At 37.3% G+C, this 21,854-nt stretch overlaps 1 protein-coding gene across 47 annotated transcripts in view; it reads right to left on the bottom strand.

The window, feature by feature from the left end:
- SCMH1 (Scm polycomb group protein homolog 1) overlaps window positions 1-21,854 on the bottom strand; it is a 185,703-nt gene that overhangs the window by 104,963 nt on the left and 58,886 nt on the right. For 21 of the 47 annotated variants that reach the window (XM_070510183.1, XM_070510180.1, XM_070510172.1 and 18 more), the window contains 2 exons: window positions 17,997-18,139; window positions 17,013-17,083 (listed from right to left, as the gene is read on the bottom strand). The exons of 7 other annotated variants lie outside the window; for them this stretch is intronic. In XM_070510183.1, coding sequence (XP_070366284.1) covers window positions 17,013-17,083; window positions 17,997-18,072 — 147 coding nt within the window. In that variant the 5' untranslated portion in view covers window positions 18,073-18,139. The remainder of the gene's footprint in view (window positions 1-17,012; window positions 17,084-17,996; window positions 18,140-21,854) is intronic. 19 more of the 47 variants (XM_044770489.2, XM_070510191.1, XM_044770506.2 and 16 more) reach the window with 1 other exon arrangement.

Raw genomic sequence — 21,854 nt, 5'->3', positions numbered from 1 at the left:
TTCTTTGTCCATGTGTTTGTTTATATTCTACATATAAGTGAAATCATCTGATATTTGTCTTTCTCAGTCTGGCTTATTTTGGTAACCATGATTCCCTCCAGGTCTTTCCATGTTGTTGCAAATGGGATGAATTTCTCTTTTTTTCTGGCTGAGTAGTATTCCGTTTTGTATATATACCACATCTTCTTTATCCAATCATCAGTCCATGGGCACTCGGATAGTTTCCATGTCTTGGCTATTGTGAATAGTGCTGCAATGAACACAGGGGTGCATATGTTACTTTGGATTATTGATTTCAAGTTGTTTGGGGAGATACTGAGTAGTGGGATAGCTGGGTCATATAGTATTTCTATTTTTAGTTTTTTGAGGCATTTCCATACTGTTTTCCATAGTGGCTGCACCAGTTTGCATTCCCACCAGCAGTGTATGAGGGTTCCCTTCTCTCCACACCCTCTCCAACATTTGTTATTTTTAGTCTTAGCGATTATAGCCATTTTAACAGGTGTCATCTTATAGTTTTGATTTGCATTTCCCTGATGATTAGTGGTGTTGAACATCTTTTCATGTGTTTATTGGCCATCTGTATATCTTCTTTGGAAAAATGTCTGTTCATATCCTCTGCTGTTTTTTGATCACGCTGTTTGTTTTATTGTTGTTGAGTTGTGTGAGTTCCTTATACGTTATGGAGATTAACCCCTTATTGGATATATGATTTGCAAAAATTTTCTCCCAATTGGTGGGTTGTCTTTTGGTTTTGATCCAGTTTCTTTTGCCTTGCATAAGCTCTTTAGTCTGATGAACTCCCACTTGTTTATTTTGTTCATTTGTTTCCTTGGTCTGAGAAGACATGGTATTTGAAACGATCCTTTTAACTTTAAGTTCAATGTCAAAGAGTGTACTCCCTATATTATCTTCTAGGAGTTTTATGGTTTCAGGACTTATCTTCAAATCTTTGATCCATTTTGAGTTTATTTTTGTGTATGGCATGAGATAATGGTCTACTTTCACTCTTTTGCATGCGGCTGTCCAGTTTTCCCAATACCATTTATTAAAGAGACTGTCTTTTCTCCATTGTATGTTCTTGGCACTTTTGTAGAAGATCAGCTGTCCACCGATATGTGGTTTTATTTCTGGGCTTTCAGTTCTGTTCCATTGATCTGTTTGCCTGTTTTTGTACCGGTACCATGACATTTTCATCACTGTGGCTTTGTAATACATTTTGAAGTCAGGGATGATGATGCCTCCAGCTTTGTTCTTTTTTCTCGGTATTGCTTTAGCAATTCAGGGTCTTTTGTTGCCCCATATGAATTTTAGGAGTCTTTGCTTCATTTCTATGAAGAATGTCATTGGGATTCTGATTGTGATTGCACTGAATCTGTAGACTGCTTTGGGTAGTATGGACATTTTAACTATGTTTACTCTTCCAACCTATGTGCATGGAATCTCTTTCCATCTCTTTATGTCATTATCTATTTCCTTCAATAATGTCTTATAGTTTTCATTGTATAAGTCCTTTGCCTCCTTAGTTAAATTTATTTCTAGGTACTTTATTCTTTTTTTGCTATTGTAAATGGAATTGTATTTTTTTTAACAAAGATTTATTTCTCAATTTTTTTTTAAAGATTTAGCACCTGAGCTAACAACTGTTGCCAATATTTTTTTTCCTTCTCCCCAAAACCCCCCAGTACATAGTTGTATATTCTAGTTGTGAGTGCCTCTGGTTGTGCTATGTGGGATGCTGCCTCAGCATGGCCTGATGAGCGGTGCCGTGTCCATGCCCAGGATCCGAACCAGGGAAACCCTAGGCCACCAAAGTGGAGCACGTGAACTTAATTACTTGGCCATGGGGCTAGTCCCCCAGGAATTGTATTCTTGACTTCTCTTTCTCTAAGTTCGTTGTTAAGAGTACAGAAATGCAATTGATTTTTGTAAGTTGATTTTGGTGCCCACAATTTTACCGTAGTTGTTAATTATTTCTAATAGTTTTATGATGGATTCTTTAGGGTTCTCTAACAGTGAGAATTTCAGTTCTTCACTCCCTATATGGATTCCTTTTATTCCTTTCTCTTGCCTAATTGCTCTGGCCAAAAACCTCCAGTACTATGCTGAGTAAGAATGATGATAGTGGGCAACCTTGTCTTGTTCCTGTTCTCAGAGGGATGGTGTTCAGGTTTTCCCCATTGAATAGATGTTGGCTGTGGGTTTGTCATATATGACCTTTATTATCTTGAGGTAATTTCCTTCTATCCCCATTTTGTTAAGAGTTTTTATCATAAATGGCTGTTGGATCTTGTCAAATGCTTTCTCTGTACCTACTGAGTTATCACGTGGGTTTTATTCCTCATTTTGTTAATATGGTGTATCACACTGATTGATTTGCAGATGTTCACCCATCCCTGTTTCCCTGGAATAAATCCCACTTGATCATGCTGTATGATCTTTTTGATGTATTGCTGTATTTGGGTTGCCAATATTTTGAGGATTTTTGCATCTATATTCATCAGCGATATTGGCCTGTAGTTCTCCTTTTTTGTGTTGTCTTTGTCAGGCTTTGGTATCAGAGTGATGTTGGCCTTATAGAATGTGTTACGAAGCGTTCCGTCTTCCCTAATTTTTTGGAATAGCATGAGAAGGACAGGTATTAAATCCTCTCTGAAAGTTTGGTGGAATTCCCCAGGGAAGCTGTCTGGTCCTGGGCTTTGATTCTTTCGGCTGTTTTTGATTACTGTTTCCATCTCTTTACTTGTGATTGGTTTATTCAGATTATCTGTTTCTTCTTGATTCAGCTTTGGGAGGTTGTAAGAGTCTAAGAATTTATCCATTTCCTCTAGATTGTCCATATTGTTGGCATATAGCTTTTCACAGTATTCTCTTATAATCCACAGTATTTCTATGGTATCTGTTGTTATTTCTCCTCTTACATTTCTAATTTTATTTATCTGAGCCTTCTCTCTTTTTTTCTTTGTAAGTCTGGCTAGGGGTTTGTCAATTTTGTTTATCTTCTCAAAGAACCAGTTCTTTGTTTCATTGATCCTTTCCACTGCCCTTTTTGTTTCAATAGCATTTATTTCTGCTCTGATTTTTATTATTTCTCTCCTGCTGACTTTGGGCTTTGTTTGTTCTTCTTTTTCTAATTCAATTAGGTGTGGTTTGAGATTGCTTATTTGGGTTTTTTCTTGTTTGTTAAGGTGAGCCAGTATTGCGATGCATTTCCCTCTTAATACGGCTTTTGCTGCATCCCATATGAGTTGGCATGGTATGTTTTCATTTTCATTTGTCTCCAGATATTTTTTGATTTCTCCTTTAATTTCTTCAATGATCTATTTGTTGTTCAATAGCATGTTCTTTAATTTCCACATCTTTGTCCTTTTCTCAGTTTTTTCTTGTAATTAATTTCTAGTTTTATAGCATTGTGATTGGAAAAGACGCTTGTTATTATTTCAATCTTCTTAAATTTATTAAGGCTTGCCTTGTTTCCCAACATATAGTCTATCCTTGAGAATGTTCCGTGTGCACTTGAGAAGAATGTGTATTCTGCTGTTTTTTGATGGAGTGTTCTATATATGTCTATTAAGTCCATCTGGTCTAGCTTTTCATTGAATTCCACTGTTTTCTTGTTGATTTTATGTCTGGATGATCTGTCCATTGATGTGATTGGAGTGTTGAGGTCCCCTTCTGTTATTGTGTTATTATTAATGTCTTCTTTTAGGTTTGTTAATAGCTGCTTTATGTACTTTGGTGCTCCTGTGTCGGGTGCATAGGTATTCATGTGTTATTTCTTCTTGATGGAGTGTCTCTTTGATCATTGTATACTGCCCCTCTTTGTCTCTCTTTACCTGTCTTATGTTGAAGTCTACTTTGTCTGACAGAAGTATTGCAAGACCTGCTTTCTTTTGTTTGCCATTGGCTTGGAGTATCATCTTCCATCCCTTTGCTCTGAGCCTGTGTTTGTCTTTGGAGCTGAGATGTGTTTCCTGAAGGCAGCATATTGTTGGGTCTTGTTCTTTAATCCATCTCACCACTCTGTCTTTTTATTGGAGAATTCAATCCATTTACCTTTAGGGTGATTATAGATATATGAGGGCTTTATGCTGCAATTTTATCACACATGTTTCCCCTTCTCCTGCATTACCTGTGTTTGTTGTCCCTGTGTATTTTGGTCTACCAATCGAGTTCTGTAGTTTTTTATGTTGTGTTTCTTTATTTTCTCCTTATTTATTATTTGTGTCTCTGTTCTGCTTTTTTATTTAGTGGTTATCCTGAGGTTTGCATCAAGATCTCATGGGTAAGATAGTCCCTTTTCTGATGACCTCTAATTTCCTTAGACTAAACTGATTCAGTCCCTTTCCTCCTCCCCTCCTAAGTTGTTTTTCTCACATCTTATTTCAACTTGTGTTATGAGTTTGTGGTTAAAATGATAAGATTATCTTTATTTTTGGTGTTTTCCTTCCATTTGTCTTTAATGCTATACTTAAGTATTTGCTATCCTGCCCTGATTCTGTCTACCTATTTATCTCCTTACTCCACACTTTGTAACCTCTTTCTCTCCCCTTTTTTTTTCAGGTACGAGAGCCTTCTTGAGGATTTCCTAAAGGGGGGGGTCTTGTGGCTACAAACTCCCTTAGCTTATGTTTGTCTGGGAAAGTTTTTATTTCTCCATCATATCTGAAGGATATTTTTTCTGGATAGAGTATTCTTGGCTGAAAGCTTTTGTCCTTCAATGATTTGAATATGTCATTCCAGTCTCTCCTAGCCTGTAAGGTTTCTGCAGAGAAATCCACTGAAAGCCCGATGGGGGTTCCTTTGTGGGTTACTCTCTTCTGCCTTGCTGCCCTTAGCATTCTTTCTTTGTCATTCAGTTTTGCCAGTTTCACTACTATATGCCTTGCAGTAGGTCTTTTTACACTGACATATTTAGGAGATCTGGCAGCCTCTTCCACATGGATTTCCTTCCCTAGATTTGGGAAGTTCTCCACTATTATTTCTTTGAACACACTTTCTGCTCCATTCTTCTCTTCTCCTTCTGTAATACTTATAATTCTTATGTTGCATTTCCTAATTGATTTGGGTATTTCTGGGAGACTTTCTTCATTTCTATTTAGTCTTAGTTCTCTCTCCTCCTCTAACTGGAGCATTTCAACATGTCTATGTTCGATTATGCTGATTCACTCCTCTATGGTACCCACTTGTGCGTTCAGGGAATCCATATTTTTTTTTACTTCTTCCATTGTGTCTTTCATCTCTAATAGTTCTGATTGATTCTTCTTTATAGTTTCAACCTCTTTTTTAAAGTGGCTCCTGAACTCACTGAATTGTTTCTCTAAATTCTCTTTGACCTCGTTTGAGTTTTTTGATGATAGCTGTTTTGAATTCTTTGTCATTTAGATTACATATTTCTGTGTCCTTAGGACTGATTTCTGGGTACTTGTTATTTTCTCTCTGGTCCGGAGATCTAATATAGTATTTGATATCACTATAGGGAGTTGTTCTGTGCTTTAGTATCCTGGCATTATTTGGTTGCGGTTACTGCCTAGTGCCACTGGGTGGGGGTCAAGAGCCACATAGTCTGAGCCCTCTGCTTTCAGCCAAAATCCCAGGGGCTGGAGCTGTGTTGAGTGCGTCGGGGGAGGGGTGCTTTCTCCTGCATGCTCTTGGGGTCTTCTCCCTCTGCTCTCCTGGGATGTTGGTTTGATAAGGTCACACCTGCTAAAGCTTCCACCCCGGTAGAGGGCTTCCCTCTAGGCTGCCAGAGCCCTCGGGAGTCCTTGATGTTCCCATGAACAACCATCCCCTGCCCCATTCCCTTCCTCTCAGAGGCTGCCCACGGTCCCTGATCACAGTCTTTAAGAGGAGGGAGCAAAGATTTCTCTTACCCTGTTTCCCCTCCTCCAACGCAGGCTCCAGTCTCTCCGCCCTCCATCATATGGCTGCGTGGGTCCCTCCGATGTTTTTTGTGTTGTGTTTGGATGTCCTCTGTTGGATTATGGATGTCTTTTTTGGTTGTATATTGGAGGGGAAAGATTTCTGTGAGACCTCACTCTGCCATGATGCTGATGTCACTCTTTTGCTTTATTTTTAAAGACTTTATTTCTTTAGAGTAGTTTTAGCTTCACAGCAAAATTGAAAGGAAGGTACAGAGATTTTCCATACACCCTGTCCCCACACATGCATAGCCTCCCTTATTATCAACCTCCCTCACCACAGTGGTAGATTTGTTACAATTGATGAACCTACGCAGACACATCACAATCACCCAAAGTCCAGAGTTTACATTAGGGTTCTCTCTTGGTGCTGTATATTCCATGGGTTTGGTCAAATGTATAATGACACGTATCCATCATTATAGGATCATACAAAATAGTCTAACTGCCCTAAAAATCCTCTGTGCTCTCTCTGCCTAGTCAACCTCACCCATTCAACCACTAATCTTTTTACTGTCTCCATAGTTTTGCCTTTTCCAGAATGTCAAATAGTTGAAATCATACAGTATGTAGCCTTTTCAGATTGATTTCTTTCCCGTAGTAATATGCATTTAAGTTTCTTCCATGTCTTTTCAAGGCTTGATAGCTCATTTCTTTTTAAGGCTGAATAATATTTCATTGTCTGGCTAAACCACAGTTTATTTATCCATTCATCTATTGAGGAACGTCTTGGTTGTTTCCAAGTTTTGGCAGTTTTTAATAAAGCTACAATAAACATCCATGTGCAGGTCTTTGTGTGGACATAAGTTTTCAGTTCGTTTGGGTAAATACCAAGGAATGTGATTGTTGGATTGTATGATAAGAGTTTAATTTTGTAAGAAGTCACCAAACTGTCTTGCAAAATGACTGTACCATTTTGCATTCTTACAAGCAATGAATGAGAACTCCTGTTGCTCCTTGTCCTTGTCAGCATTTGGTGGCGTCAGTGTTCTGGATTTTGGCCATTCTAATAAATGTGTGGTGGTATCTCATTGTTTTTATAATTTGCATTTCTCTGATGACATATGACGTGGAACATCTTTTCACATGCTTTTTGGTCACCTGCATATCTTCTTTGGTGAGGTATCTGATAAGATCTTTGGCCCATTTTTAAATTTAATTGTTTGTTTTCTTATTGTTCAGTTTTTAGTGTTCTTGAAGTAGTCTATTTTCAATAACAATCCTTTATCAGATGTGTCTTCTTAAAGTATTTTCTCCCAATCTGTGGTTTGTCTTCTCATTTTCTTGACAGTGTCTTTCACAAAACAGAAGGTTTTAATTTTAATGAAGTCCAGCATGTCAGTTATACCTTTCATGGATCATGCCTTTGGTGTTGTATCTAAAAAGTCATTAGCATACCCAAGGTCATCTTGTTTTTCTTCTATGTTATCTTTCAGGAGTTTAATACTTTTGAGTTTTACATTTAGGTCTGTGGTCTATTTTGAGTTAATTCTTGTGAAGAGTGTAAGGTCTGGGTCTAGATTCCTTCTTTTGCATGTGGCTGTCCAGATGTTTCAGCACCATTTGTTGAAAGGACTGTCTTTGCTCCTTTGTCAAAGATCAGTTGATTATATTTATGTGGGACTATTTCTGGGTTCTCTATTCTATTCTATTCATCTATCTGTCTCTTCCTTTATACCACACTGTATTGATTACTGTAGCTTTACAGTAAGTCTTGAAGTTGACTACTGTCAGCCTCGAATTTGTTCTTCTCCTTCAAGGCTGTGTTGTCTATTCTAGATCTTTTTGCCTCTCTGTATAAACTTTAGAATCAGTTTGTCAACTGGGTTGTTAGTTTTTCTGTTCTTGAGATGTATGAGTACTTTATATATTTTGGATATTACCACTTTATCATATATATGGGTTTGCAAATATCTTCTCCCAATTGTTAGGCTGTCTTTTTGTTTTGTTGGTGGTTTCCTTTGCTGTGCAGAAAGCTTTTTAGTTTGATGTAGTCCCATTTGTTTATTTTCCCATTGTTTCCCTTGCCTGGTCACATATGGTACTTGAAAATATGCTGCTAAGGCCAGTGTTGAAGAACGTACTGCCTATGTTTTCTTCTAGAAGTTTCATGATTTCAGGTCTTACATTTAAGTCTTTAATCCATTTTGAGTTAATTTTTGTGTATGGTGTAAGATAATGGTCTACTTTCATTCTTTTGCATGAAGCTGTCCAGTTTTCCCCAAACTGAAACATATTTATTGAAGAGACTTTCCTTTCTCCAGTGTATCTTCTTGGCTCCCCTGTCGAAAATTAGCTGTTCACAGATGTGTGAGTTTATTTCTGGGCTCTCGATTCTGTTCCATTGATCCGTGTGTCTGTTTTTGTTTTGGTTACTATAGCTTTGTAGTATACTTTGGAATCAGAGAGTGTGATACCTCCAGCTTGTTCTTTTTTCTCAGGATTCCTTTGGCTATTCGGGGTCTTCTGTCATTCCATATAAATTTTAGGATTCTTTGTTCTATTTGTGTGAAAAATGTTGTTGGACCTTTGATAGGGATTGCATTGATTCTGTAGACTGCTTGAGGAAGTAAGGAAATTTTGTTGCAATTATAAATGGGATTGTATTCTTAATTTCTCTTTCTGCTACTTCATTGTTAGTATACAGAAATGCAACTGATTTTTGTATGTTGATTTTTGTATCCTGCAACTTTACCGTATTCATTATTTCTAAAAGTTTTTTGAATGGATTCTTTAGGGTTTTCTATATGTAAAGTCATGTCATCTGCAATAATGACAGCTTTACTTCTTCCTTTCCAATATGGATACCTCTTATTTCTTTTTCTTGCCTGACTGCTCTGGCAAGGACTTCCAATACTATGTTAAATAAGAGTGGTGACAGTGGGCATCCTTGTCTGGTTCCTGTTCTTAGAGGGATAGCTTTCAGTTTTCCTGAAAGCTATCTGAATATTTCTCCACTGAGAATGATATTAGCTGTGGGTTTGTCATATAGGGCTTTATTTTGAGCTGCTTTCCTTCAATACCCATTTTATTCAGAGTTTTTATTATAAATGGATGCTGTATCTTGGCATGTGATTTTTATTCTTCATTTTGTTAAGGTGATGTATCATGTTGATTGATTTGTGGATGCTGAACCATCCCAGCAGCCCCTAGAATACACCCCACTTGATCACGGTGTATGATCTTCTTAACAAATTGTTGTATTTGATTTCCTAGTATTTTGTTGAGGATTTCTGCATCAATATTTATCAGTGATATTGGCCTGTAATTTGCTTTTTTGGTGGTGTCCTTGTCTGGTTTTGGTATCAGGATAATGTTGGCTTCGTAGAATGAGTTAGGAAGCTTCCCCTCCTCTTCAATTTTTGGAAGATTTTGAGAAGGACAGGTATTAAGTCTTCTTTGAATGTTTGGTGCAGTTCACCAGGGAAGCCATCTGGTCCTGGACTTTTACTTTTTGCGCGGTTTTTGATAACTGTTTCAATCTCCTTACTGGTGACTGGTCTATTCAAATTCTCTATTTCTTCTTGATTCAGTTTTGGAAGGTTCCAACTTTATTCTTTTGCATAAGGATATCCAGTTACCCACATCCGTTGTTGAAAATCTCACTGAACTGTTTTGGCATCCTTGTCCAAAACCAATTGAGCATAAATGTAGGAGTTTATTTCAGGATGCTCAAATCTAATCAACTGATCTATATGTATATTTTTATGCCAGTACCACAATGTCTAGAGTGCTGTAGCTTTGTAGTAAGTTTGGAAATCAGGAAATGTGAATCCTCTACTTTTGTTCTCCTTCCCCAACATTGTTTTGGTTATTCTGAGTCCCTTAGGATCAACTTGTTAATTTCTACAAAATAGCTGGGATTTTGATAGGAATTACATCAAATCAATAGATCAATCTGGAGAGTACTGCTGACAGCTATGTGATTTGCCAATATTTTCTCCAAGTCCATGCCTTTTATTTTCAGTCTCTTACCAGTAGTGTCTTTTGAAGAACATAAGTTCTGAATTTTGACAAAGTCTATTTTATAAACTTTTTCTAATGGACCATGCTGTTGGTAAGGTGTTTTCCAAAGTTTTTTTAATATAAATTTTGCATATTTGTTAGTTTATTCCTAAATATTAATTCTTTGCTGCTATTGTAAATGGGAGCTTCTCTTCCATTTATCTTCTATTGAGTTACTTTTAACCAGTGAGTTAAATACTGGCTTTAGTTACTAAGGTATACATATTTTTTTCAAGTCAAGGATGTATCATTCATTTGCTATCTTTTTTTGCTCAGTAATGTGTTGAAGTTTTTCTGCCAAACTACTTTCCAAAATAATTGAACTATCTTACATTTTCACCAGTAGTTTATGAAAGTTCCATTTACTCCACATTCTTGCCACTGTTAGATATGGTCAGTCTTTTTTATCAGAGACATTTAAATAAATGTATAGAGAAATCTCATTATGATTTTACTTTGTATTTCCCTAATGAATAATGCTGACCATCAATTCATGTGCTTATTTGCCACCCAGATATTTTCTTTGGTGTTTGTTCTAATCTTTCAATCTGGATCCCTTTTATTTCTTTTTCTGACATGGTTCTACTGGTAGTACAACAGTGCTCCCTACTGAGGGGGACATGTTCCAAGACTCCCAGTGGATGCCTGAAACCATGGACAGTACCAAACTCTATATATACCATGTTTTTTCCTATATATACATACATATGATGAAGTTTAATTTATAAACTAGGCACAGTAAGAGATTAACAACTTCTCTTTGGCATATCCAAATTGCCAGCATCACTACTCTTGTGCTTTCAGGCCAGTATTAAGTAAAACACAAGCACTGCGATATCATGAGAGTCAATCTGATAACCCAGGCAGCTGCTAAGTGACTAATGGGCAGGTAGTGTATGCAGTGTGGATATGCTGGACAAAAGGATGAATCATGTCTTGGGCAGGACAGAGCAGGATGGTGTAAGATTTCATCACATTACTCAGAATGACATGCAATTTAAAACTTATGAATTATTTCTGGAATTTTCCATTCAAAGTTTTCAAACCATGATTTACTGTGGGTATCTGAAACCAGAGAAAGTAAAAGCTCTAATAAGGGAGAACTACTGTACAATGCTGAAAAGTAGTGACAAGAGCAGACATCCTTGTCTTGTCCCTGACCTTAAAGGGGAAGCATTCAGTCTTCTACCATTAAGTATAATGTCACTTGTAGATTTTTCATAGATGCCCTTTAGGGTGTAGGATTTAGGAAATCCCCTTCTATTTCTTGTTTCTTGAGTTTTTATTAGTAACGGACGCTGGATTTTGTCAAATGCTTTTTCTGCATCTATTGTGATATTTTTTCTTCATTAGTATATTCATACGGTGAATTACATCAACTGAGTTTTGAATGTTGAATCAATCTTGCATTCTTGGAATTAAACCCCACTTGGTCATGATGAATTATTTTTATATACTGTTGGATTGATTTCCTAAAATTTTGTTTATAATTTTTACATGTATTTTCACATGGCATGTTGTTTTGTAGTTTTCTTTTCTTTCAATGTCTTTGCCTAGTTTTGGTATCAGAGTAAAGCTTGCCTCATGGAGTGAGTTGGGAGGTATTACATTCTCTTAAACTTTGTGGAACAATCTGTGCAGAACTTGTATTATTTTTTCCTTAAACGTTTGGAACAATTCACCAGTGAAGTCATCTAAGCCTGGAATTTTCTTTGTGGGAAAGTTTTTAACTACAAATTCAACTTCTGTAACAGAAAGAGCACTATTCAGATTTCCATCTTCTTGAGCAAGCTTTGGTAATTTGTGTCATTCGTGAAAATTATCCATCTCATATAAGTTGTCAAATCTAAAGGCACAGATTTGTTCATAATATTCCTTTATCATCTTTTTACTATTGTAGAATCAATAGTGATGTCACCTCTTTCAGTTCTGGTATTAGTAATTTGTATTTTCTTTTCTTCTTGATTAATCTGGCTAGAGGTTTTTCACTTTTACTGATCTTTGCAAAGAACCAGCTTTTTGTTTCAATGGTGTTCTCTATTATTTTTCTGTTTTTTATTTCATTGATTTATGCTGTAGTCTTGATTTATGCTCTATTTCTTTTCCTCTGCTTACTTCGGGGATAACTTGCTCTTTTTTCCCTAGCTTTTTAAAACTGTAAGCTGAGGTCACTAAATGAAACTTTCCTTCTTTTCTAATATAGGTGTTTAGTGCTATAAATTTCCCCTAAGTAGTGCTTTGGCATCATACCACAAATTCTGAAATGTTCTGCTTTCATTTCCATTTAGTTGAAAATACTTTCTAATGTCCCTAAGTACCTTTTAGTGTTACTTAGTTTTCAAATATTTGGAGATTTTCCAAATCTCCAGATAGCTTTCTGCTACTGATTTTTAATTTAATGCCAGTGTTATCAGAGAACATACTTTGTATTACTTAAATCCTTTTAAGTTTATCAGGTCCTATTTTATAGCCTGACTTGGTAAATGTTCTGCGTGTGTGTGAAAAGAATGTATATTCTGCTGCTGTTGGAGAGTGTTAGCTAGGTCAAGTTGGTTGATAGTGTCGTTCAAGTCAACTATAAACTTGCTGATTTTCTGTCTACCTGTTCTTTAATCATAGGAGTATTAAAAGTCTGACTACAGATTTATTTATTTCTCCTTACAGTTCTATCATTTTTTTCTTCATGTAAGGACTGTCTGACCCCTTATCATGATGAAATTACTTTTTACTCCTGGTAATATTCTTTGTCCTGAAATATACTTTGATATTAATATAGCCATTTCAGCTTTATCATGGCTAATGTCAGCATGGTATATCATTTTCCATTCTTTTACACTTTTTTTCTATTGAGGTCAAAATAGTTTATAACATTGTGAAATTTCAGTTGTGCATTATTATTAGTCCGTCACTGTATAAATGTGCCCCTGTACCCCTTATGCCCACCTTGCACCCCCTTCCCCCTGGTAACCACTAATCAGTTCTCTCTGTCCAAATGTTAGTTTATCTTTCACATATGAGTGAAGTCATACAGTGTTTGTCTTTCTCTGCCTGGCTTATTTTGCTTAACATAATACCCTCAAGGTCTATCTATGTTGTTGCGAATGGGATGATTTTGTCTTTTTTATGGCTGAGTATTTCCATTGTATATATATACAGCACAGCTTCTTTATCCAGTCGTCAGTTGATGGGCACCTGGATTGCTTCCATGTCTTGGCTATTGTGAATAATGCTGCAATGAACATACGGGTGCATAAGTCTCTTTGAAGTGCTGATTTCAGGTTCTTTAGATAAATACTCAGTAGCAGTATTTGAAAAGATCTTTCTAAGACTGATGTCAAAGAGTGTACGGACCAGATTTTCTTCTAGTAGTTTTATGGTTCCATGTCTCACCTTCAAGTCTTTAATCCATTTTGAGTTAATTTTTGTATATGGTGAAAGATAATGGTCTACTTTCATTTTTTTGCATGTGGCTGTCCAGTTTTCCCAATACCATTTATTGAAGAGACTTTCCTTTTCCCATTGTATTTTCTTAGCTCCTCTGTTGAAGATAAGCTGTCTGCAGATGTGTGGTTTTATTTCTGGGCTTTCAATGCTGTTCCATTGATTTGTGTGTCTGTCTTTGTAGAAGTACTATGCTGTTTTCATTACTACAGCTTTGTAGTATATTTTGAAGTCAAGTATTGTGAAGCCTCCAGCTTTGTTCTTTTTTCTCAGGATTGCTTTAGCTATTGGGGTCTTTTGTTGCCCCATACGAATTTTAGGATTCTGTGTTCTATTTCCATGAAGAACGTCATTGGGGTTCTGACTGGGATTGCACTGAATCTGTAGACTGCTTTAGGTAGTGTGGACATTTTAACTATGTTTATTCTTCCCATCCATGTACATGGAATATCCTTCCATTTCTTTTTTTTTTTCCTTCCTGGCAAGGAAGATTCACCCTGAGCTAACATCTGTGCCAATCCTCCTCCATTTTTTGCATGTGGGATGCCTCCACAGCACAGCTGACGAGTGGAGCAGGTCCATTCCTGGGATCCGAACCTGCAAATGTGGACCACTGAAGCAGAGTGAGCAGAACTTTAACCACTCGGCCATGGGCCAGCCCCTCTTTCCATTTCTTTATGTCATCATCAATTTCTTTCAATGGTGTCTTATAGTTTTCATTGTATAGGTCTTTCACCTCCTTGGTTAGATTTATTCCTAGATATTTTATTCTGTCGCTGCAATTGGAAATGGGATTGTATTCTTGAGTTCTTTATGTTAGGTTGTTATTAGAGCATAGAAATTCCACTGATTTTTGTAAGTTGATTTTGCACCCTGCAACTCATTCTTTTACTTTTAACCTATTTCTTTATATTTAAAGTGCAATTTCTTGCAGGCAGTATATAATTGGGTCTTGCTGTTTTAGCCAATGTGACAATCTCATCCTTTTAATTAAAGCATTTAGCCCATTTATAATTAATTTGATTACTGATATGGTTGGATTTAAATCTACTATCTTGCTATTTGTTTTCTATTATTTTAGTAGTTGCTTTGGGGTTTATAGTAAGCATATTTAACTTATGGGTCTATCTTCAAGTAACATTATACTACTACATGTGTAAGAATCTTGTAATAGCATACTTAAGATTTCCCCCTCCTGGTCTTTATGGTATTGCTGTCATACATTTTATGTATACATCTGTTACCACCTCTACAATGCAATATTATTATTATTGTTGTTTACACAGTTATCTTTTATAGAGACTTAAATAAGAAAAAACATTTTATGTATTTAGCCTTATAATTACAATTTCCAGTGACTTTCATCCCTTTGTGTAGATTTGTAGTTCCACGTGGTATCATTTTCTTTCTGCTTGGTGCACCTTCCTTTAACATTTCTTGTACTGAGTCTTCTGGTGATAATTCCTTCAGCTTTTCTATGTCTGAAAAGATCTTTACTTTTCAAAGATCTTTTTGCTGGGTATAGAATTCTAGGTTGATGGTTTTTTCCATTTGGCACTTTAAACATGTTACTCAACTTTCTTCTCGTTTGCATTGTTTCTGCCAAGAAAATATAATGTCATTCTTATCTTAGTTCCCCTGTATGTCAAGTGTCTTTTTTCCTGTGGCTGCTTTTAAGATGTTCTCTATCACTAATTTTGAGCATTTATGATATGCCTTAGTGTAGTTTTCTTCATTTCTTTCTTTTTTTTTTTTTATTTTGAAAAGTTTTTAGCCATTATATCTTCAAATATTTTTGCTGTCCTGTGTCTTCTCTCTTTCGGGCACTCCAATTACATAGTCTATGAAGTTACTCCACGGAACTTGAAACTACCCTATGGCTCACTGATGCTCTTTTCATTTTTTAAAAACTTTTCTCTTTATGTTTCATCTTGAATAGTTTCTATTGCTGCGTCTTCAAGTTTATTCATCTTTTCTTCTGCCATGAATCCCATCCAGTGTATTTTTCATTCTGCACATAGTACTTCATTATGAATCTTTTTTATATCTTCCATGTCTCTACTTAACTTTCGAAAACATGCAATACAATTAAAATAATTGTTTTAATGTTTTTGTCTGCTATTCTAAGATCTGTATAGGTTCTGAGTCTGTTTCAATTGACTGATTATTCTGCTCATCATTGCTTCCAGTTTCCTGCTTCTTTACATGCCTGGTAATCTCTGACTGGATGCCAGACATTGTGAATTTTATCTGTTGGGTGCTGGATATTTTTGCATTCCCTTCCTGTGCTTTGTTCCTAAATGCAGTTAAGTTACTTGGAAAGAGTTTGATCATTTTGAGTCTTACTTTTCTGATTTGTTAGGCAGGTCCAAAGCAGTGCTCATTCTAAGGCTAATTATTTCCCACTAGTGAGCAAGATCTCTCTGAGTATTTCACCTGATGCCACATGAATTAGGAGATTTTCCAGTCTAGCTGATGGGATCAGGCACTATTTCCAACCCTGTGTGAGTGCCAGGCTCTATTCCTTTTAATCCTTTTAGATGCTTTTTTCCCTTGGCTTTGGATAGTTTCCTCACATGCATATGCTTAACAATAGTACTTTGCTGCATACTTGAAGGGGTCTCTCTGTAGATCTCTGCGGTTTTCTTTCTGTGCAGCGCTCTCCTCTCTGGCACTCTGTCCTGCAAAGTCTAGCCATATTGGTTTCCCTGGACTCTCAGGTCCCTCTCCTCAAATTAAAGAGTCTGCTGGTTCCACCTGGGTTTCCCTTCCCTGGGCCAGGGTCTCAAAACTCTCTTAAGGCAGTAAGTTGGGAAATCATAAGAGGCTTAACTCATTTGTTTTCCATCTCTCAGATCACTGAGCTTGGTTGCCTGATCTTCAGTAACTTGTTTAATATATTTCGTCTTTTTAAAATTATTTTGGGTGGGGTGTAAATTTAATACTTATTATTCGAAATGAGCAGAAGTCCTGAATTTTTACTTTTATTTAGAGTATAGAAAAAATTCAAACTCAAAGTGAAATGTTGACAGTTTTAGGAAATAGCCATTGAATACCAAAGGAAGGGAGACATAAATAACTTCTTGACCTTTAGCTCTGTTGAGCAGCAGTACCCTTCTTTGCTTACCAGCCTTATCATGTACTGATATAGTCAACATCATCTGTGTATTGTGTGGGGCATTTAATCCTAAGTGGGAAACTCTGAATGACTTGTAATGAACTCCTAACACACTCCTCCTCAATGGGACTCAGTGCCAGTAGTCTTATGAAAAGATAAGATTTTAGCAGGGGTGTTGGGTACAAAGAAACAAATACTGCTCCACTTCCAAAAACTGTCTAAGGGCTATAACTGTTTCCTATCTGTCTGAATTAAGAGCTATAGTAAAAATTAGCTTTTGTTTTCAGTAACACAGAATATCCTCAAGGAGGCAAAGAAGAAGGAAAAGGTGTTACTTGGGATGAAGTTGGGGAGAATGTCTGCTGCCAAAACTCATCATGGGTCTTGAGTTGTATTCTTCCCAGAGAACTTTAATCTGGGTCCTCCAGGCGAGAAGCCCAAGGGCTCTGACCTCATGTTTTGCTCGTCTAAAGACCAGAAAAAAACTACGTGCCTCCCACCTGCTGAAGATGCTGAGAATCAATTACCTGCTTGAAGCAATGGACAGGCGCTGGGACTGAACATGTTTCTTTTAGGTATTTGTCCCAGGTAAAATGACCTGTAAAGGAAATAGAAATCTCCATCACAGTCAACTTCCTAAAAAAATACTTTCAGGATGCAACCTACACTAAACATTAGGCTATTTTCAGACTGGTTTGAAGCATAAAAAAACTTATTTTTCCCTGTTTGGGCTCAAAGGAGTATTAGGGGGAGAAATCCAGGTGACTTCAGTGGATCATTTTAGATCACTGTTTTTAAATCATGGTCTAAAAATGACCTCAGGTCTTTTTCATGTTAGTTCCTAAAGCAATCCAAAATGCCAGAGCAAGATATAACAGTGTCTCAAAGAAGTGCCCAGGAAGCTCACGGAAAACAGAACAGAAGAGGTAGAAAGGGGTGAGGAGATTCCTTCTGACAACCTAACTCCTGGAGAGGTCCCTTAATGCCATCAAGTGGCAGCTTTTAACACCCAATATGGTTGGATCCCACCACCTCAGCTCAAAAAAGAACGAAGGAAAGGCTATCTAGAGACATAGAGTAAGAGGATTTGAGGGCTGAAAAAGTCAGAATGAGCGAGATTATACTTGAATTCTCACTCTAAAAACTGGCTCTCTTTCATCCACCCCTACCCCACTCCCATCCCTGCCACTGCTGCATTGCACTGAGGTGCAAAATGATAAAGATCTGGTAATTTAGAGAAAAGTAGGTCTTGGATAGCATTTCTGATGATGGGAACTAAGAGTAAGTTGAGGAATCTACAGAATCTTTTAGCCTCTGGAAGTGGCCTTAGAGCCTCTCAAAGTTTGAGGAACACTGCACTAGAGAAACAGTCTTTAAGGTGACACTATGCTGGGGCCAGAGAAAACATTTTAAAGGACAGGTTGTTAAATACATATCTTATTGGACCACAAAAGACTACCAAGTTCTTTATTAAACGTTAAAGCAATTACCAATCTCCCCCTAATACCCACCTAGAGGTGACCCCATGGTGGAGCAGGGAAGGTCCCAGAGACTCTCACAAGCTAAAACACTGTAGCAAACCAGCATTTCTTGAAGTTTCCTCTGTAGTGGAGCAGCACAGGGCCCCTTTGGGCCATGCAAAAAGCACTAGATGCTGGGAATAAAAATGAGTCACTGAATGATGAAATCTAAATCACTTCAAAGACGATGCCAAGACTTTATACTCTATTGACTTTACAGCTTCTGTTTTAAAACTGGTCTCTTTCCCACCATCCTCAACAAAGCCAAGTAGATCTGGCCAGAAATCACAGTCAGTTCTAGACCATTTCACGAACTGACTGTGATTAATCATCTTGAATAGACTGTTGGTCCATAGGGTAAACGAGATGGATATTTCCTCGAGTCAAGATTTAAAGAGCTTACCAGAATTTAATAGTTTGTTCTTAGCTGAGACGGCCCTAAAGCAAGGACTGAATACATTTCATCACTATTTGCTCTTAGAAAAAGGAAACATTAGACATTATTATTCCACTCTTTTAAATAAAGGATTAAGTCAAATAATAAGTCTTGGATTTGACTAAACTGCGACTCTTGAACTCTAGCATCTGTAGCAGCACTTGTTCACCAAACCTTCTGTGATGAAACAAGTGTTTTGTATCTGTGCTATCCAGTAAAGTAGCCACTAGCCACATGTAACTACTGAACACTTGAAATGTGACTAGTGTGAGAAATTAAAATTAAAATTTAATTTTTTTATGCTTTTTGTTGAGGAAGATTACCCCTGAGCTAACATCTGTTGCCAATCTTCCTCTTTTTTTTTCTCCCTAAAGTCCCAGTACATAGTCGTATATCCTAGTTGTAAGTCCTAGTTCTTCTATGCGGGATGCCGCCACAGCATGGCTTGAGGAGTGGTGTGTAGGTCTGCTCCCAGGATCCAAAACAGTGGACCCCAGGCCACTGAAGCGGAGCATGCAAACTTAACCACTATGCCACTGGGCTGGCCCGGAAATTTTACTTAATTTTAATTCATTTAAATTCAAATACCTGCACATGGCTAACGGCTACTTATTAGGCAGTACAGGTTTAGAGGTTTGGTGAGTCATAGGTAATTGCTTGTATTAGCTTGAGTTCTGACCAGAAGCACGAAGAGACTTTGGTTTTAAGAATTATGGAAAATTCAGGGGTACCAAAATAATCAGGATATTAATCACAGTTCTCTACTACACACATCAATTATGATAATCGATCTCTGTTACACAGGCAAGAAACCTCACATCTTCCCTCACTTAGGGAACACTTTATTACTAACTGAATGAAAAGGACTCTGTTTGCTGGAAGCAGTTCACCCATTGTGAGGGCTGACTGACTTGAACCATACCTAGATTAGTATTTTTCTTAAATTTGACTGCTTATGCTATCTCATGCCTAGTCCCTTACTATCAGGTAAATTGCAAAATAAGTTAATTTTTATTGACTCAATAAGAATATCTGAACACCTACTGTAAAGGCCACAATGGTGGCAAACGTCAAGTCTACCAATCTCCAAGCACTCAAAGAACCCCCCAAAACAGGACAGGCAGCAATCAGATCAGAGGTTGGTAAACTTTCTGTAAAGGACCAGATAGTAAAAATATTATGCTTTGTGGGCCATATTGTCCCCGTCACAAATATTCATCTCTGCATTGCAGCATGAAAACAGGCACAGACGATATGTAAATGAATGAGTACAGCTACGTTCCACTAAAATTTTATTTATAAAATCAGGCAGTGGGCTGGATTTGGCTCCCAATCAGTAGTTTGCCAACCCCTGGTATGTATCATTGATTCCCATCTGTTACTTATCATTAGAAACTCCTGAATAATTTTTCTCATTTCTTTAAACAGAGTTCTGGGGCCCCATCTTCGGAGGTTCTCATTGAAGAGGCTTTGAGTATGGTCTGAGAATCTCTATTTTCAAAGTCCCTCCAGGTAATTCTGATTAACATCTGTGTCTAGAAACTACTGGTGTAGTTGAAAGAATGTAATACTGGGAGGCAGAAAAGGCTGGTTAAAGTCTTGGTTCTATAACTAACTGTCTTGGACAAATTACTTAATCCTTCCAAGCATCAGTTCACTCATCTGAAAGATGGAGAGAATATCTATCTCACAAGATTGTACCCATGCTAATTCATTCTATAAACATTTATTAAACTTGTTCCAAGTGCAGAAGCACCGTGTTAAATGTTAGGGGAACAAGAGAGACGTGGTTCCTAAATTCATGGAGTTTGCAGTCTAGAGATAAGCAGAGATATTAAATAAATAATAACACAAATAATCTGGTACAATTATGATAAATTTAAGTTAATGAGGTAGTAAAGGTTGCCTTGAGAATGCAGAACAGAGAAATCTAATCTATACTTGGGATCAAGGATTATTGTGAAGATTATCATTATTAACCAACATAAATGTAATGTTTTATAATTTACAGAGTGATTTCAATTATTCATTCACCTGATGTTTGAGTATTGTCTATGTGCCAGGCAGTATTCTAAGTGCTGGGATAAGACAGGAGGTCCCTGCCCTCATGGAATTTACATTCTGGTGCATGATGAGGCACAATGAATACATAGACAAATAAATAAGGTAATAAGTGATAAGTACTTGAGGGAAATAAAATAATGTGATGTGTTAGATAGAGACTGGGAACTATACTAGATGATAAAGTTATGGACAGACGCTCTGCAGAAGACACATTTCAGCTGAGATCTTACAGATGAGAAAAAGCCAGCCATCTCTAAATTACTGAATAATGCTTATGAAAGTGTTTTATAAACTCTAACACACACCACATGATAGTTATATTCATTACTAGAAAATAAGATCCCTACCCTGAAGGAACTTTACAAACTAGACAGAGGTACTTTTAAAAAATTAAAACTTGGGGCCGTCCTGGGGCTGTCCCATGGCCGAGTGGTTAAATTCACAACTCCCATTTGGCGGCCAGGGGTTCACCAGTTTGGATCCTGGGTATGGACCTAGCACCACTCATCAAGCCATGCTGTGGTGGTGTCCCACACAGAAGAACTAGAATGACCTTCAACTAGGATATACAACTAGGTACTGGGACTTTGGGGAGAAAAGAAAAGGAAAAAAGAGGAAGACTGGCAATAGATGTTAGCTCAGGGACAATCTTCCTCACCAAAACATTAAAAGTCCCCCAACATGTTAAGCACAAGAGATCCATCTAGTTGAATGCATGAATCTCTTTCTCTAATATTCACTCATTCAACAAATATTTATTGTGTATCTACTATATGCTAAGTCTAGTTCAAGGCACTGGGAAATACAGGAAAGGACAAAACAGCCAAAGTCTTTGCCCACAAGGAGCTTACATTCTAAGGGGGAAGAAAGATGACAAACAAATAAACAAATAAATATATGTCAGTTGGTCCAGAGGGTAATAGAGACACCAGGTAACAATTATACAATTCCTGGCCCTTGTCAAATAAACAAAAAATAAAGCAAAGTAAGAGGGAAAGCGAGTGCTGAGAGCGTGTGTACTATTTCAGGTAGGATGGTCAAGAAAGGCAGTTGATGAGGGGAGATAAAAGTTGAGACCTGAATGGTCCCTCTGGCCTCTGCCTGAATACTCCCAGAGATGAGAAACTAATTCTTCAGCTGCTGTTCAGCAGTACAAATGGATAGTCATTAACCTTAGAGTCTGCCGCCTTCTAACCTCCACCCATTGGTCCCAGACATAACCTATCTAACCTCTCTTTCTAAATATGTCCCAAATACCACAACTGCTCCTCATCTGACACGCTTACGTCAAGCAGCTCCACACATGCTGGCTACTGTTCTGACCACCTTCCTGTACAAGAACTCTACCT

The sequence above is a fragment of the Equus asinus genome, chromosome 5 (genome assembly GCF_041296235.1).
Source record: "Equus asinus isolate D_3611 breed Donkey chromosome 5, EquAss-T2T_v2, whole genome shotgun sequence".
Lineage (NCBI taxonomy): Eukaryota > Metazoa > Chordata > Mammalia > Perissodactyla > Equidae > Equus > Equus asinus.
The sequence above is the reverse complement of the archived record's forward strand: the minus strand, read 5'-3'. Positions and strand labels throughout refer to the sequence as shown.